Below are 18537 nucleotides of genomic sequence, written 5' to 3' on the forward strand. Positions count from 1 at the left end.
GAACCTTGGAGTGTGTCACTCTCCAGAGGGACATCTCTTGTACACTTCCCAGGATGGGGCCTGGGGTTGGGTGGGGCAAGCCTTCACAAAATGGGTGTTGCTCGTCTGATTGTTTAGGTAGAGTTTTTCATTTGTTTCAACGTGAGACCTACTACTGAGGGATATAGCAAGGTGGCCACATAAGCTGAAGCTTGGCATCTGCAGCTTAACAATACACACTTTTCCAGTAAGAATGATACCTTTTTTATTGGGGTTTGGATGCCCTGTCAGAAGGTCAGAACATTTAAAAAAAAGAAAAAAAAAAAAAAAAGACAACATAGACTTTTTAGACTCTTCCTGGACAACATGGGCTGCCTTGTCTCTGAGCCTCCCAGTGCCCTGCTGTGTCCCCTCTTACATGTCTGATGTTGGCTTCTACCAGGCACCTCTAACCCCCACCCAAGTGTGCCAGTCTACCCTGCTGAGCACAGAGACAACCCCATCGGGTCCAGAGGGTCTTTTGTTTTTAAGGCAGTCAAAATGTGCAGCCTGATTCAATGCCCAGGACACCCTGGGCACAGTGGGGTTTGGCCTCATGTGGCCAAACTAGTGCCAGACCCCCATGCATTTGTGGGGATCAGGTCTCCAGCTCAGGCCTTTTCATCTGCCTTGAGCCAAGGGAGACCCTGTACTGTTACTGGGTACAAAGTGCAAAAAGTCAGCATTTCCTCCATGTGAAACCAGAGCTGGGAGAGCTCACCTTTCCTGCCCATCTGATAGTGCTGGCACCTCAGGGTCTTGTTCCTTCCCCAGTCCTGCAGGTGCAAACTTCATACCAGGGACCTCACTGCCATACCAAAACCTGGACCTGGAAGTGGCCAGGTGCGTCCTGTCTTCCAACGGGACCAAGGGCAGGCAGGAGAGACATGAGTTGGGTCATCCAACTGGTTCCACTGCCAGCTTTACCAAATGCAGCATTTATTTTAAACTTAAATTAAAAAAACAAAACAAAACAAAAAATATTTGCATCACCAGGTAGTTTTCTTGATTAAGGAAGCAGCCTGACCAGGGCAGGCCATAGCTGGGTGGCAGCAGTTACACAGGACCATTTAAGGCAGCTCCTTCTGGCAGGGTTTCTGTCTTCCTGCATAAACAGCGGAAGGGATACAGTTGGACATGTGGGCTTCGTCTCATCCAATCCCACCCAACCCTCTTGGCCAACCTACTCACCTGTCCTTTGTCATTGTCCCCAGGGTGGCAACTATGGCTGGGGCTGTTGTGGTTACTGCCATGATTGGCCCTGGGGGGACTGCAACAGCCACTGAGGAAGAGACGACTATGGTGGCTGTGGGAGGGCCTGTCTTGCTTGGTGCTGTGGTGGCCACAGCAGGACCGACGGTCACTTCTAAAGATGCAGAGCAGGCAGGGGCTAACGCGGTGCTGTTAGTACACTCAGCCCTGTGTGGCAGACAGGCTCCAGTTACGGGTGCTCCTACCTCACTGCTGCCTATTTCAGATACCCAACAACCAGTGCAGGGCCTGGAAGCTGCACACACAGCTCCTTTCTGCTTCTGTCCTCTGTAGGTTGACTCAGAAGCTACAGCCAGATGCTCTGTTGCCACGAGTCCAAACAGTACAAGCTACATGACTACCATGACCTCAGTCCATTCTACAAGCAGCACTCAAGTCCTGACAGTTGTGGAGTGGCATCTACTGAAGGCCCCGCTATTGCTGCTTAAATCATCACGACTCTTACACTTACACTATCCAAAGGGTCCCTGAGGGCCAGGCATAGTGGTACATGTCTTTAACCATACACTTAGGAGATGCAGGCAGGCAGGACACTGGGTTTGAGGCCAGCCTGGCCTACATGGGAGAGTTCCAGGCCAGTCAGGGCTACAAAGTGAGACCTGTCTTTTTTAAAAAGGGTGGGCTGGGGAGGGATCACATAAGCACTGAGGGCCTTCATACCCAAGACCAGCCCAGCCTAGCTACAGTAGCAGACGGATTCCCTGGCTGGCAGAACAAGGACACCTAGCTCTGTCTCAGGGAAGGTTGCTCAGACGAGGTGCAAGGCAAGGGGGGAGGAAAGGAGTTCTAAAGGCTGAATAAAACCTGGAAGTTGTGCAGCTACCTAGCAAGTTTTGAGGGTGGCTTTGGAAAAGAGTTTACTTGCAGAATGACGCTGTCTTTTGCAGTGGGGCTAAAGTAGTTCTCTAGATAGGATTTAGGAAAAGAGAGTGAAGGTTTTACAAATGTCAGTAATCCTAAACTTTTGAGGCAGGCTATTAGCTGGGTGTGGTGGTGTACCTCTGTAATCTGATCACTAAAGAAATGGAGGCAAGTGGGTTGTGAAATATTGAGGCCATCCTCAGCAAGACAGTCACAAACAAGCCTGTATGCTTTCAGCCCCGGGAGCTCTAGGCTAGACTTTCCATTCTGTTAATTTTACCAGAACTGAGTCAATAACTGTGAGCCCCTTTCTGAGTCTTGGGTAAATATTTTCTGCTTTGCTGTAAATCTTTTATTTATTTAATGTGCATCAGTGTTTTGCCTGCATGTATGAAGGTGTCAGATCTTGGAGTTACCGACAGTTGTGAGCTGCCCTGTGGGTGCTGGGATTTGAACCTGGGTCCTCTGGAAGAGCAGTCAGTGCCGTCAACCACTGAGCTACCTCTCTACCCCTGCATAAATCTTTTAGAGCGCTGAGTGTTGGCTTTAGGGGGTATGTCCTGCCTGGTTCCTAGAACATAGGGCCAGGGGCTTAGTGAGCTTTGGACATAATCAGCCAGTGGCTGTGGGCACAAAATATGAGACTATGAGCCCAAGCTGGACACAGCAGTTCTTGACCTGTGAACTGCAGCCCCTTTAGAATTACAGTTAATAACAGTAGCAAAACCATGAAAATAATTTTTATGGTGGGGGGGGGCAGTACAACATGAAGTGTTAAAGGGCAGCAGCAATAGGAAGGTTGAGAACCAGTGTGTTATGCCAACCATGGATTCCAACTGATTGAGCTCCCAGCTTAGCTGAGGGAAACATGGAAGTCACAGTCACAGAGGACCCTCCAGAACCACACAGGGTGGTGGGCAGGGCCTACTGCTTATAGAGGAGGAGGAGGAAGCAGGGCTGGTGGCCAGGGCCTGAGAGCACAATAGACATACACTAGGCAGTCTGGCTAGTGCCTGCCTGTCAGGAACAGCCCAACCTTGGAAGAGGTGTAGGCAGGGACAAGACTCAGGAGCCTACAGGTGATATTCAGAGTAGATGCAAAATCCTTTCACAATTGGGGCAAAAGTCAAGAACCTTGTGAGATTAGTACCTTATCTCCTGGTGTGGTCCAGCCTGGGGCTTCCTCTACTGTCCCCTGAATTCAAGTGGAGTTCCTACCTCAGTGCCTTTGTACAGCTGTGAGCTATTTCCAGTATCCTCTATCAGTAGGCAATTCCTAATGCTCCTGAGCCTCAACACCTACTCTCCAGCCCCTGAATGCCAGGAGGCTCTCAGTTCACAGGCAGACCCAGGGACTTAGCTATGGGGGAAACCCCTGAGTCACTGGGTAGCTCCTGGGACACCTTGGCCCTATCTTCTCAACCATTCAAAGCAGAAACCACACACTGTATCACAAAACAACTGTGGAGTAGGCTTCCTGGAGGGGCTGGCCTCTTTGCAGAGAGGATATGACACTCCTGTTTTCTTTCCTAGGGAGGGCCTGCCTTCAGACAGCTCAAGAGAACTTTGGCTTGTCTACCTGTGAGTTGCTCTACCTCCCAGCCAGGGCTCTGACTACAGACCCAATTCCCAATTCTGACATGTGTTTTGTCCTACTGTGTGAGTGTGCAGGGCAGCTGACTCGAGTCCACACATGTCATACCACAGGGGGCAGGAGGACCAGCCTGAGTCCTAAGCTTGTCCTATAGAAATGTAAGGGCTGCAGGCCTTTCCTCCACTGTCTGGGACAACCCTAGACACCAAGCAGGTGAGCCAGTCCCAGAGCCTGAAAACCAGCTCTCCTCTGTACCTGGCCTCTGTAGTAGGGGCCGTCCTGTCATGTTTCGGGGAGGTCTTGGGACCTCCAGGTTCTATGGTCTACTTAGCACAGAAAACATGTACTATTGCCTAAGAAGTCCACCCCTCCAGTCTAGCCTGCTCTTATTAAAGAGGGATCATCTTCTCTAGAGACAGTGTCACAGGATCATTAGCCATTGGGGTAGGTGTGGCCTCCACTTGTTCTCAGGGAACTGTGATCTGGCCACTGAGCCCAGCTCTCAGTGGTTACAGGGCAGAGCCTTGTGGCCCTCCACTCATCAGCCACACAACACTGAGCCCCGGGCAGATTTGCCATCCATTCCCTTCACACCTGCCAGCAGCAGCCTCCTCTGTCCTGGGTAGTGGGGAGGCCTTTCCACCATGACCTGTGCACACAGCTTCCACAGTGCCCGCTGCCTTCTCATCATCTTCACTGTCAGATCCCCCCGAGGAGCTGCTGTCAGATGCTACCAGTGGGGCCTTCCTAGTGACACACACGTTCCAGGCACAAGGCGAGGTAGGACCAACTGCAAAAGAAGGAGCCCTGTGGTATTTGTGAGGGCAGAGGAGCCAGACAGCACAGCTACTAGTCTCAGGGGCCCCAAATTTGCATGTGCCGGTGTGAACCAGAGGCAGAAACAGCTCATGTTGGCTTCCTGCGTGTTGCATGTGTGCATCGACATAGTCACGGGAACCACATGAACTGCTATGTAGACTCCATGTGGACTACCCCTCTACTCCACAAGGTAGGCTATGTGTGTGCTGCTTCCTTCTCAGAGGAGGAAGCTAGGGCTCAGGGCCACTTTGAACCTAACTCCCAGGAAAGACTGTCAAGAGACTGCTGTCACTCACCTACTCTAACCTGGTCCAGTTGCCTAGGAAGGCGGAGATGGAGGCCAAGGACTTTTCAGTCAGGTCTCATGTTGGCTTCCCATCAGGAAGTCATCTACATACTTCACAGTGTGATGCAGCCTAATGGCCATGTTGCCCTGCTCCGTCCCGCTAAAGCTGGAGGACCTCCATCTATATATGACAACTCCAACCCCACAAGTATATAAGGACCCCAACACACAGAGACATAGTCACACCTGGGGCCTTGACCACTTCCCACTGCATCAGGGCGGGAACTAGTCAAGGCAGGTGTCTGAGCTGCTGCTACTCACAGGCTTTCTCTGGGCCTGGACTCTGGCCACCCTCAGCATGGCTATGGTCCATATCCACAGGAGAGCTGCACCGGGGCCCTGACTCAGAGCTACAAAAGAAGATGAGGACAAGCTGAGCCCATGGGGTGATGTTGGTCCTGCACCCCACAGGCATGACTCTACTTCTGATATGTTTGTTACCAGCAGAAAGGCTGGAAGTCGGTGAATTTGGCCCAGCCTTTCTCCTCTGGAGCTGAGGGACCAGCTGCCCAAACACTAGAACCCACATCCCTTGCAGCTCCTGGGGCTGCAGACATCGGGTTCACTGGCTCATCAAAAACTGCTGTCCATGTAGTACCTGCCAGGGAGAGACACAGCAGTCAAGTGTAGGCAGGCCTAGTATGTGACAGACAAAGGAGAAGCAGCACTCACATACAGATAAATACTATGTAAGATGATCCCAGTGAGGAAACCCTAGAGGAACCCTGTCTGTCTGAAGTGTCACGAGATGGCAGGGCTCCCCAGGTGGTGCCTATTGCCCTTTGCAGAGAGTAGTATGGCCCCAAACCCTGGAACACTTGGGTGCAAAGGCCCAACCTATAAATTACCCGCGGCAACAGCACACATGTCTTGGCATCAGTGCTTGCTGATGTGCTGCTTTTTAAGGTAGGTACCTGTGAGACCCCACCAGCCCCAGTAGAGCTGATAGTACAGAGTATGTGCACTATCATCCCACCTGTCCCAACAGGTCAGAGCAGGCACCCTGCTCTCTCTGACCTCAGCACGGGTGGCCCCTGCTTTGGATGTTCTTGACCTTGGTTTTGCAGCTCTTTTTCTTTTTTCTTTCTTGCTTTTTTTTTTTTTTTTTTTTGTTTTTTGAGACAGAGTTTCTCAGTGTAGCCTTGGCTGTTCTGGACTTGGTTTGTAGACCAGGCTGGCTTCAAACTCTGCCTCTGCCTCCTGGGATTAAAGGCGTGTGCCACCACGCCCGGCTGCAGTTCCTTTTCTAATCAGCCCCAGTTAAGGTGCTGGCAACTTCCAACAAAAACCTGGCTTCTTGCCTGTGTCCTGAGTATCTCAGTACCCCAAAGCAGAAGCAATAAGAGGGGTCAGTTAAGAAGTAGTATATGGCCAGGTGTGCTGGCTCATGCATTTAATCCCAGCACTTGGGAAGCAGAGGTAGGTGGATTGATGTGAGTTCGAGGACAGCCAAGATAACACAAAGAAACCCTGTGTGTATGGGGTAGTGTACAGGGCAGATGATGACCCTGAGGTGGCAAAGAGCAGCACACAGTTTACATGGGATTAAGCCTTCTCCAGCAAAGACAACAGATACCAGCCGTGTAAGTGCAGATGCAGGATGAGCCGCCACACAGAAGGGAGGAAGGACACCTTGCTCTTGACTCCGTGCAGAGAGGAACCCCACCCATGGTGGTTGGATCTCCCAGAACATTTCATGAAACTGTGTAGATGGGGAAGTGGGCCATCAACTGCCGGAAGTCCCTAAGCTGGGTCACCACATCCTGTCCCCAGAACCCATGCCCCTTGGGTCTTCAGGTACTACCTGCTGAATCACTCTCTGAGCGAGGACCTTCTTTCTGTGTAGGGGATGAAGGAGTGGCCAATCCAGGCACATTCCTAGCTGCTGAGGAGCCAGCCTTCCTGTCCTGGCCTCCATGCTCCAAGGCATTCTTTGAGTAATTTTCTGAGACATGAGGGGCTCCAAACCTGCAGACACAAAGGCAGCAGAGCCCAGTGAGCCTTGGTTCAGTGTCCAGTGCTAGAGAGCCTGGGATGTCTCCAGAATTGGGGCCAGAGATGGACACAGTATGCATAGAATAAACACGGCTTGACCCCCAGCTTCTGCTTGGGTCTCTGCCTCTCTGGGGGTCCAGGGCTTAGTCTTGCCTACTCCCCATTGATGGAGGCTTTGCGAGGATGGGTGAACATCACACCTGGCTCTGGCCATCACCCGGGCAGTGGATCGAGTCTCCTCATCCTCCCAAATGTCCTCCTCTTCATCATCATCGAAGGGCTGGATTCGATCACTGCAGCAGGCCTCAAACAGAGCTGCATTGGGCTGTAAGACAGGACAAAAAGCTGGTCCCAAATAACTCCCAGAGGGGCTAGCTCATAGAAGTAGGCTGGCAGACAGTATCGGAAGAGGCAAGAAGGGAAGCTCTGCCCCCAACGCCTATGAAGGGGTGCCTTCCCCCGAGTCCTGACAAGGGACCCCATGGTCCCATCCCATCAACCTGTGACAAGAGTTGTGGGCACAGCCTGAATGCTCTAAGCAAGTGGAATAAAATGCTGCTCTGCCCTGTAGCCCTGCAGCAGCCCCATCACTCACACTGTCTTCATCGGCTTCAATGTTGAAGTTGATCTCTGCAATCCGGTCAAATGGGGCACTGCAAGAACAAGGTCCCTCAGTGCGTCCTCTGGTCCAGTGGGCCTGGTTGCCCTCAGGCAGTAGGTTGGACATTTGCTATCTCCTCAGGGGCTGTGGACCTCACTCTGGGTAAGATCACTTGGAGCTGCTTCTATGGTGCTGTTGCTTAGGGAAGAGGAATCACTAGCCTAGAGGCCGAGCCTCCATGACAGCTGCACTCACTTGATGTTGTCATCCTGGTCTGCAAATTCCTCATCATTGAAGCCAAACTGATCCACAAAGTTGGCTGTCATCTGTTGGATCTGGTACTCAGAGAAGGCCTGGGAGGAGAGGGTGCTGTTATGCAGCAAGCTGTAGCTCTGGAGGCTGCTCCTTGGAACCCAGAGCTGCAGTGTGCAGGAGCCTCTGGCGAAGCAGGCAGTCAATTTTCCCAGAGGCTGATATTCAGTGGTTGAGCAGTTGTATACAGAACAGCACCTCCTTTCTCGTTTCCAAGCTCAGTGCCCCCAGGAGTCTCACCAAGGTGATATGACTTTGGGGGTGTCCCCCCAGACCTCCCTCTCCCCCAGATGTGCTTGAGGATGAGCTACTTTTCTCTTTTGCTATGCAATGTCGGGGGAACTAAGCACTACCAAGGACACAGGCTCCGGAAGGGCCCGGCAGGGTGCAGTGCCGGCCATGCCCTCACCTGCTGAAGGGACATCTCGTTAGGGAAAGTACCCTCAATGTCCTCGTCCTCACTTGAGGAGTGAAGGTGGTGAGTGCTCACCTAAAACACAGGCCAGATGGAGTGGGCATGTGAGCTAGCCAGATCCCACCCAGTCCAGTCCATCCAGAGCCCCAGGCCCCACCCAGCCCAGCCTGGGTCTCCCCCCCAGCACCCTCCCATACCACCAATCCCCTGGTACTTGTGGGCCTGTGCAGCTTACTGCAAGGGGATGCCAAGGGAGGCCAAGGCCTCCCTGGTTCAGGTGATACCCTAGGACCCAAGCATAAGAGTCCTACACATATAAGCCATAGCTATGGATGGAGGAGATCAAAAGGTAACACCAGCTTTGCAAAGAGATCCTCAGGGAGCCAGCTCAGCTGTGATACAGCAGGAGTATGTTATGTGCTGCAGGCCAGAGGCCGGACTAAGTGCCCAGTTACAGCACTGCCCTTGTGTTCTCCTCCTCCACCTGTGCGGCCGAGTGGAGCATATGGGACAGTCAATGGTCACCATGAAAGTAGCCCCAGCTTCCTCACCAGGTCCACAGTGTTCCTGCGGTTGGTCTCCATCAGTGTCTCTTCAACAAAGCTCTCCCAGCGCCCACGGCAATCTGCAGGGAGCCCTGCAAGGTAAATGCTACCTCGTAAGTCCTTGGGATCTGTGCAGACAGGGTAGGGCACTCAGGAGCCCCAGCAGGCAAATGCTGGTTCAGAGAGGGACAAGCTATGTCACTAACATCAGCCCACTCAAGACAAACAGCATCTGCTGATGGGACATAAGGCCATACAGTGGGGGGAGAGGTGGGGGCTTGAACTATAGCAAGCCTGAGTACGGCAATGCTCCCCTTCTTGTTTCTACAGAGACAAGTTCCACTGTTCTGTTTTGTTGTTGTTTGAGACAGGTTTTTACTATGTAACTCTGGCTGTCCTGGAACTCAATATGTAGGCCAAGCTGGCCTCAAACTCACAGAGATCTGCTTGTCTCTGCCTCCTGAGTACTGGGATTAAAAGCATATGCTATCAGGCCTGGTGGCATGAAAGTTCTGCATCTACTGGTGTATGTGTACACCCCAAGAACCTGAGCAAGCAGCCACCTTCCTACTGCACTCCTTCCTACTGCCCATGCCTGATCTGGAAACAAGGGCTTTCTGCTCACCCTTCACCTCCCTAAACTGGCCTGGCCTCCAAGCCCATTATTTTTTCTTCTAGCTACAAGGGAGCCACCCTATCTTGCTTACTGTTCTGCCCTGCCATTGTGTGTGATGGCGGACCAGTTAGGAAGAAGGTGGGCAGGCAGGTGGCCTCTGAGATGCCAGGGACAAACTCTCTAGCCCTAGGTCCTGGGAAGGACCACCTGGAACTCCTGAAGTTCTTGTTGGGAAGGTGTTGCACAAGGGACCATGGGGCCAAACAAGGAGCTTGTACCTCCCAGCCACAAACGCTGTGCACAGACACTGAATCACTGCTAGTGCGGTGAAACTACCTTGTCACCTTCCCCACCAGCCAACTCAGGATCCATGCACAAACTAGTTCCCAGGCATCTCTGAGGCCATCTGCCTGTCAGTCCTGACCAGGCCGCAAAGGACCTGCTATACCCTAGTCAGGCTTGCTAGCAATTTCTTCTTCCCTTGCCCAGCACCCTCACTCATGCACTCAGGTCAAATGATTGTATATGGCATGAGAATGTGGTCACTGAGCTGTTCTTTCTTAGGACATGAAAGGGTCGGGAGGAGTGCCCTGCTTGAGGGCTATGCATGAGGGGCACAGAGCAGTGAGCACCGTGGCTAAGGGCAGGGGTTCTGCTGTTTTGCTGTAGGCCCAGAATGGTACTGGCCACCCTTCAGAGTTCAGGGTTCCAGTTCTTGGTGCCCACAACTTGCTTGTAGGGGACAGGATATCACCTTCACAGATGGCCTCTGATATGAAAACTAGGAAGGCCCCCCAAATTGCCTGAGTTAAAAACAAAGCAGAAAGTTGAGCAAGGATCTCTAGTACAGGCACAGCTCTGGGAAGCCTATGAGCATAAGAGAGCCTAGTGACTGCTCTTGGCTTCTAAGCCTAGCACTAGAGCCATGAACTGTCCTTGGCCAGCTGAGTCTTCTGCATCCTACAGACGTCTGCTCCATGAAGCCATCACCTGCTTACCCTGAGACAGTGACACAGGAGGCTGCATGGTTTGTCCAGTATCAGTGGAGCTGTCACTGCAAAGGGCAGAGGGCAGGGAGAGTAGAGCGCTCACCTCGGATGACCTCACTGATGTGCGTCTGCACCGGGCCCTGCTCCAGGTTCTGCACGACTGCATTGGCGATCCTTGTGAGGTGGCCCATATTCCCACGTCTCATGCCACCTGCTGCCCTGAAAGGGAAAGGAACCATCAAGGTGGTCATTCAGTCCAGGTTTTGCCCAACTTCTCACTGGAAGGCCCATGCGACAGACAGGCTTTCTGAAGCTCATCTCTACCGTCACCTGTAGCCTAGGCCTTTGCCTACTTTGTAGGAAACAACCAAAGCAGTCAGTGCCTGACCAACAGCCCCGCCTCTAGAGATGATGATTAACGATCATCTGGCATACATTCAGCTCACCCAACCTTCCCCATCAACATCAAACCAAGAAACACTGATCAGACTGCTGACATCATGGCCCATTTATGGACATGAAGATGGAGGCAGGAAGTGTTCACAGTTTTGGACCAAGTTCCACTAGAGGAAACAGCAAGAGAGGAGCTGTCAGGACTAATGGCAGCACAGCTTGCACTGGGCACACTGCTTCTGAGATACTGCCCACTGTTGGAGCTGGGGAGAGCCTTCACACCAAGTGACCTGGTCTGGTCTCTACTTGTGTACCTCACAGGTCCCAGGTGATAGTTCCACAACTGTATCACACATATCTAGTCTCCCTATGAGTCCTGCTCAACACTGCCTAGAGTCCACCTGTTCTCAGCAGGATAATGAATGACAGAGGGTGGCCACCAACCCTTGAAAAAACACACAGCATTGCTTCTGAGTAGAGGGAAGGCTCAGACAGAAGCTGCAAAAGGGCTAAAAGGCATCCTTGTGCACAAGTGCCAACACAGTGCGCTCTGAGTTTAGTAAGATCAAGAACAGTTACAGCAGGAGCTAGAGGGATAGCTCAGCAGCTAAGAGCACTGGCTGCTCTTCTAGAAGACCTGAGTTTGAATCCTAGTACTCACATGGCAGCTCACAACCATCAGTAACTCCAACTCTAGGGGATCCAGTGCCATCATCTGGCCTCTGAGGATACCAGGCATACACCCACAGTGCACAAAAAAACATAAGACAAAACACTCACACATAAAATAGTATCTTAAAAAAAAAAAAAAAAGAATGGTTGCAGTTAGCACATGGGACGCTAATTAGAAGTTCCAGGTTAGCCTGGGCTATACTGCAATACCTTGTTTCAAAAAACCAAAACATTGGCTAGTTATGGAGGCACATGATTTAAAGCCAGCATTTGGGAGGCAACAGCAGGTGGATCTCTAAGTTTTAGGCTATTTGGTTATATGGTGAATTCCAGGATATCCACGGCTACATGAGACCCTGTCACACACAAAAATAAATAGCCATCCATCAGTCAACATGCACTCCTCTCCATCCCTCCCTGTATCCTCCTTCCTGAGCAGCCCTTATTGCTGTTTGCCCAGTAGCACGACCCCCTCTAGAACAGTCCCAGGCACAGATCTTCATCACACACTGCGGATCCTGACATGGAGCCTGGAGTCTTGCACTCCCCAGCATCCTGGTAAGAGGCATCTATGCATCCCTAACTGGCCAGGAGGGTTCCTTAGAGTCCTTACTGTGTGTGGTCGTTGGCTTCCCAGGCTTCCAGGATCCTCTGTACCAGGCAGCACTTCTGGAACAGCTGTGAGAGCAGAGCGGCAAGCAGTGTGAGTGGGAGCCCAAGGTTCACACTGCCTCCTAGATGCTGCAGGTAGTGAGCTGGCAATTCAGCACTGAAGACCCTGTGGCCATGACATCACTGATGCTCAAGGGCTCCAAGTCTCATGCTATTGAATGCCCTGAGAACGAAGACCAGTAAGTATAGTGAAAGACACTCTATGTTCCTCCAACATGCTAGGATGTCTCCTACCTCCCCTCTAGCCGCTCTACCACCAGCTCTCTGGGGCCCTCAGCATTTTCTTTTCCCGTATACAGGCTATTTTCTTGTACCTTGGATGTTTGTTACAGACCCCAATTCACACCTCCACTGTCACTATCTGGGGGTCCCTGTTGGTCTACTTGGCCCCTGAATAGAACTCCCTGTCCCCATGTAGCTCTGACCATTATAATTGCCTTGTGGCTGTTTATTCACTGGGTCATAAACTGTGGGCCTGACTGAATGCATCATATCTAGTATTGGCTCCTGCTAGGTTTACACACAAATTCCCAGGATACCTATGCAAGCAAGCAGCTGAGACCTTCCAAACCCAACCAAGCACTGCTGTCTGTGAGGCCTCTGAACAGAGACCCAGGAACCCTTTCCCAAACCTCTGCCCTCTTATCAGTCTGTAGGGTCCAGGATGTTCCTTACACCTTTAGACCTGGGCAGCAGGCACAGTGAGTCTCAGCTCAGGTACAGCTTAGGATCCCAAGCTGTTTTCTCCTTTTCTTTCCTGGCAAACAATCATTAGGGCTGCTCTACCAGAGACTGTATTAAATGCTGATGTAAAAAAAAGACACTGAGTTGCAAACTCTAACCTAGGGTGACCTACCTGGGGGAAGGAGAGGGGTGACAACCGTATGGTAATCCTATGGTGAATACAGGAAAGTTGGTACACCTGGCTTCTACGAGGCCCAAGCTTTCTCGTGAGAGTTTAACTCTGGCATTTTCCTTTGTGTTTAGTTATAAAGGTGACTGAGCTAAGCAGGGGGCTACTTGTGAGCACAATGAAGGGGGGCAGGGGCAGGGGCAGTGTCTGGGTACCAGCCGGCCTAGAGCTATAACCAACCATCTTTGCAAATGCTGCCTTGCCTTATCCATCACCAACTGAACGTTTCTGTACAATTTTGTGCTCTCTTGGATCAAAGATGGCAGCACCTCTAACCCATGTGAGGGTTAGGATATAGCACACCAAAGCCTGGGAAGTGCTGGTGCAGGTGGCACAACTCCCCAGGGCCTGGACTTACATGGGTCACCATCGTGTTCTCAGGAAGGCTGGTGATGGCTGGGGGCGTCTCCGGCTTCCCACTCCCATCTCTACTCCCCTGCAGAGGCTCCACCTTGCCATCCGAGCCACTAGCTTCGGCCTGCTCCTCCCGAGCAGCATGGGAGAGAATAGCGGCTATGCACAGCTCCACTTGGAAGTGCAAAAAGTTATTCCAGGTGTACTTAAAAAACAAGTCCTGAGTAAACAGAGGACAAAAGGCAGTCTTTAGATGGGTTTGCTCCCAACGGCTGAGCTGCAAAAGGGAAGAGGAATCACTCTCAAAACACCATCTGCTAATTTCACAAGGGTGCGGCTGCTGGTGCACTACCCATTCTCACGTAGGATAGTCTGTGAGGACCTACCCTGTCCAGTGCCCTCTTGCTACTTTGTATATGTTTCACTGACCTTGTCTTATCCAAGTAACTGTCCTCTACTTTCAGTGAACTTAGCTTTGTCCCTTAAATTAGAATCTTAACTAATTTGGATTTTTTTTTTCCTTTAATGGTGTCTTTAAAAGGCTGTGTGTTTTCCTATAACATTTACACTTTACACTTTGGGGTGGAAGGTTCTGGTTTTTTTCAAGACAGGTCTCTCTGTGTAGCCTTGGCTGTCCTGGAACTCGCTCTGTAAACCAGGCTGGCCTCAAACTCACAGAGATCTACCTGCCTCTGCTTCCTGTGTGCTGGGATTAAGGCATGGGCCATAACTGCCTGGCTTATATTTTATATATTTTACTACACAGGATTTTCTTAAATTCCTATTCAACTCTAGGCATTTAAATTTTTCCTTCATTATTATTCCGTTTCTAACCAGTGAGTAGCCAGAGTGTGCTAAACTTGGGACTCCACACAAGATGAGGGGCATACATCTCCTCCACATGAACATGAGACTGTGCGATGTCAGGCATCCCTCAAAGGGCAGAGCTGGAGTACCATTGGCAAAGCCTACATAAGGAGCAGTCTTGGGCATCCTCTGGAACACAGAGGGTTAAAGGCATCCTGTCTCCCACAAAGCCCTAGACCAGGGAAGGAGAAGAGGAAGGGCACTCTGAGTCCTCAGTTCCTGACCTTTCCACTCCTGCGACATCACAGACCAGGATTACAGCAGCCTACGGTGCCAGACACAGCTACACACAGGCAGGTATGCCAGAGACAGGTGGATATCACCTCAAGCAGGGAAAAGTCATCTGCTTGACATATTTCTCTAAAGAAAAACAATCCCTTTCTGATTGTGCAGTGCACACTTTACTCCTAGCACTTGGGAGGCAGAGGCAGGCAAGTCTCTGAGTTTGAGGCCAGCAAGTTCCAGGCCATCTACATAGTAAAACCCCTTCTCAAAGTCTAAACAAACAAACAAAAACAAAACAAAACAAAAAATTTGAAAACTTCACATAAACTGCTAGAGGTAAGAAATGATATACAACTCACTAATACTGTAGGATACAAAGTCAACACACACACACACATACACACACTCTCTCTCTCATTGCATTTCTACACACCAGCAATAAACAATTCAAAAAGGAAACCAATACTATAATGTAATACATATAACATTCAAAATAATAAAATTCTTGAAAGTAAATTAAGAAGGCAAAACGTCTACAAAACATGCTGAAATAACTCAAAGAAGATCAGATTTGTGTATTTATTTATTTATGACACTAGGAGTTGAACATGGGGCTTTGTTGGTTTTTATTTTCTTTCTTTTTGTTTTATTTTATTTTACCTTTAAAAAATTTATTTTGGCTGGGCATGGTGGCACATGCCTTTAATCCCACCACTTGGGAGGCAGAGGCAGATGGATCTCTGTGAGTTCGAGGCCAGCCTGGTCTACAAAGTAAGTCCAAAGAGACGGTGTCAGCACGTCTCTTTGGCATGCTTTTTTGTCCACATGCTAAAGTGTCTGCCCTAAGGACAGTGCTCCTGACACACATTCCACTGCAGACTGCATGGCACACACAGACAAGCATTGTCAGCCTTGGTACTCACCAGCAGTAAGTCCATGGTGTTGAGCCGGCAGAGTTCCTGGTTGATGCTGGGCGTGTTTGTGTGCAGCAGTGCAGCCATAAGGCGTGCACCATGAAGACGAGCATTCCCCAGAGGCTCCTCTAGCACACCAATAGTGGTCAGGATTGCTTTTTTCTGCCAAAACAGGAGGCACCCTGCAGTTGGAGTCTTATAACAAACAGAGCCACTCACCTATGACATGCCTGGCTTGAGGAGAGTATGGTGTGATCAAGGTGGGCTAGCTGCAAAAAGGTAGCCCAAGATGATAGGCCCACATTCTCCCCTCAGAGCCAAAAAGAGTGGAGAGGGGACTGAAGGCTCCTTAGACTCTTACCTGGGCCACCAGGCCAAAGGTATTTCACTCTGGCATATGAAATGTGTGCAGTGTTCATGACAGAGCTAGCAGTACCAGTCTGAAGCAAGTTAACCCAAATAAGGCCTAGAGCCCTGGACTTGATGGTGGTTGTGTATGCCCATAGAATTCTTTGGGGAATTCTGATGCCAAGTGGACACTCTCAGAAGAGACTGCTATAACTTGCCTCATAAGGGCTGGAGAGATGGCTCAGTGGTTAAGAGCACTGACTGCTCTTCCAGAGGTCATGAGTTCAATTCCCAGCAACCACATACTGGCTCACAACCATCTATACTGTGATCTGATGCCCTCCTCTGACCTGCAGATATACATGCAGTCAGAGCACTGTGTACATAATAAATAAATAAATAAATAAATAAATAAATAAATAAATAAATCTTAAAAAAAAAAACTTGCCTCATAAGCAGTATAGCTTTTCCCACAGTTTAAAAAAAAAGTCTTTATGTATGTATATTATGTGTGGTTTGTGTGTGTACTATGTGCATGAGTGTGGACACTCCTGGGCACATGTATATGGGCACAGTACATATGTGAAGGTCAGAGGGCAACTCTATGGAGTTAATTCTCTCCTTTCATCTTTATATGATTCCCAGAATCAAACTCAGATTATGAGGCTTGCATAGAAAGCATTTCACAGCCAGGCACAGTAGTGCACACCTATAATCCCAGAACTCAGAAGGCAGAGAGGCAGGCAGATCTCTGTGAGCTCAAGGCCAGCCTGGGCTACAAAGTGAGTCTAGGACAGCCAAGGCTACACAGAGAAACCCTGTCTCAAACAAAACAAAACAGAGCATTTCACCTCCTTAACCATCTTACTGGCCCAAGTTTGCTTCATCAGACTGGATTCAGTGCTTTCTGATCAACCTGTGGCCATCTTTCCATAAACTGAATGTTTGAGATGACAAAACAGAGTTCTTGCCTTCACGAAATGTCAGTGGAGCAGACAGGACAACAAACAAGTCAGGAAGGTGGTTACTGTAAAAGGGGCTGGGACTGTATAAGGCAAAGGACTGTACTGTAAGCTGGAGGGCCACAGAAGCCCTGGTGGACCTTTGTAAACTTCGCTCTCCTTGCCCTAACACAAGAACCCCCTGATCCACTGAGTGAACAAAGGGTTCCCCTGAGATCTTGGCTTCCAGGAGCTCCACGAGCCACCCTGGCTAGGTGTGCCCCTGGCCCAGAGGCTGGTTAACCTCCTGCTTACCTGGGGAGTTTGCAAATGTCCCACACCCAGGCCTCTCCTAGCAGAAGCAACACAGGTAACTCGCAGCATATTTTAACATCTGCCCAGTGGTTCTCCAGTTAGCATCTCTAAGGGCAGCATCAGACAACACTTAACTCCACACCCTGCCTCGCCCTTACATTATGCCATCCTGTCTCTAAATGCCCCTCGTAGTCTCTCCAGTCACTTACCTTTGGCGGGTTGAGCAGAAGCTGATGGAAATTCTTCAGCCATGGCTCGATACCCTGCAGGATGCTGCTGCTGACAGAGTATGGCCTTTCTAGTCCCTGAGAAAAGGAGTCCACCAAGCCTTCTGTTCTGTGGATAAAGACAGCAAACACAGCCTTGGCAGACATGCCATGTCCCGTGCAGACCCCATTCACCTTGTCAACAGTCTATTCAGTATCTTCCAAAAGACTGTTTTGGGGTCTCCCAAAAACAAGTCTGAAAAGGGACATTATTCAAGACTTCTACACGTGATTTGGTGACTGGTGTGCTGAGAAAAAAAGGGTTTCTCAGCTCTTCAACAAAACATTTCTGACTGAAATCCAAAAGCACAGGAAAAGGGAAGTGATACAGGACTTGTCCTGATAGCCCCTTAATCCCTGACTGGGGTCCTCCCCAGTCACCAAGAGAGAAGTGGGAGAGAGACAGGCCACATAGTTTCTTGACTTTATCAAGAGAATTCCTTTTATATATATTTTCCAATTAACAAAAATAATACAAGATCAATGCAGAAAAAAAAATCCTAAACAAAGGATCAACAAATGTAAAGAGACTGTCCTTTACTTAATGACTGTAACGTGTTATGCCATGTTCATTGGTTTCTCTGGAAGGCCTGTTCTTTTCTTTCTTTCTTTCTTTCTTTCTTTCTTTCTTTCTTTCTTTCTTTCTTTTAGGAAACAGAGGAGGATTTGCAAGAAAGGAAACAGTGGATTTGAAAGAGAGAGGGCTCAGGGAGGGACTGAGAGGAATGGAGGAAGGGAAACTGTGGGCAGGGTGTAATGTATGAGGGAAAAGTTAAAAAATGTTTTTAGTGTGAAGAAAAATAGTTGACTATTTCTTTTTTGCCTTTTTCTTTGTTGTTTTTTTTTTTTTAAGATTTATTTATTTGTTATTATGTATACAGTGCTCTGCCTGCATGTACACCTCTGCAGAAGAGGGCACCAGATCACATTATAGATGGGTGTGATCCACCATGTGGTTGCTAGGAACTGAACTCAGGACCTCTGGAAAAACAGCCAGTGCTCTTAACCTCGGAGCCATCTCTCCAGCCCCTTTCTTTTTCTTTAAAAAATAAAATAAAAAAAAAAATTGAAAGAGGATCTTAGTAGCCCTTGGCTGGCCTAAAGCCCACAGCTCCCAGCCTCACTAGTGCTGCAATTAAAGGCATGGCCATCACCTGGTCCTGTGTCTCCTCTTCTAAATCTTACATTGTTCCCTCCATCACATGCAAGCCTGAGTTTGGCTTTCAGAAATGGTCTAGGTGTCCTGGATTTGTTAACAAAATTAATATTCTAGT

The 18537-nt window shown here is 49.7% G+C and overlaps 1 protein-coding gene across 8 annotated transcripts in view; it reads right to left on the bottom strand.

Moving 5' to 3' along the window:
- Nucleotides 1-219: 219 nt before the first annotated feature.
- Nucleotides 220-18537, bottom strand: part of PPP6R2 (protein phosphatase 6 regulatory subunit 2) — a 70157-nt gene continuing 51839 nt past the window's right edge. For 7 of the 8 annotated variants that reach the window (XM_084802921.1, XM_084802917.1, XM_084802918.1 and 4 more), the window contains 16 exons: nucleotides 17207-17333; nucleotides 15403-15555; nucleotides 13392-13607; nucleotides 12062-12126; nucleotides 10487-10602; nucleotides 8785-8870; nucleotides 8228-8308; nucleotides 7762-7859; nucleotides 7501-7558; nucleotides 7106-7230; nucleotides 6715-6878; nucleotides 5352-5508; nucleotides 5172-5260; nucleotides 4340-4535; nucleotides 1210-1437; nucleotides 220-1123 (listed from right to left, as the gene is read on the bottom strand). In XM_084802921.1, the coding sequence (XP_084659047.1) occupies nucleotides 1075-1123; nucleotides 1210-1437; nucleotides 4340-4535; nucleotides 5172-5260; nucleotides 5352-5508; nucleotides 6715-6878; nucleotides 7106-7230; nucleotides 7501-7558; nucleotides 7762-7859; nucleotides 8228-8308; nucleotides 8785-8870; nucleotides 10487-10602; nucleotides 12062-12126; nucleotides 13392-13607; nucleotides 15403-15555; nucleotides 17207-17333 (2008 nt within the window). In that variant the 3' untranslated portion in view covers nucleotides 220-1074. The remainder of the gene's footprint in view (nucleotides 1124-1209; nucleotides 1438-4339; nucleotides 4536-5171; nucleotides 5261-5351; nucleotides 5509-6714; nucleotides 6879-7105; nucleotides 7231-7500; nucleotides 7559-7761; nucleotides 7860-8227; nucleotides 8309-8784; nucleotides 8871-10486; nucleotides 10603-12061; nucleotides 12127-13391; nucleotides 13608-15402; nucleotides 15556-17206; nucleotides 17334-18537) is intronic. The other variant, XM_084802922.1, reaches the window with a different exon arrangement.

Source organism: Acomys minous (assembly GCF_964271855.1).
Source record: "Acomys minous genome assembly, chromosome: 12".
Classification (NCBI taxonomy): domain Eukaryota; kingdom Metazoa; phylum Chordata; class Mammalia; order Rodentia; family Muridae; genus Acomys; species Acomys minous.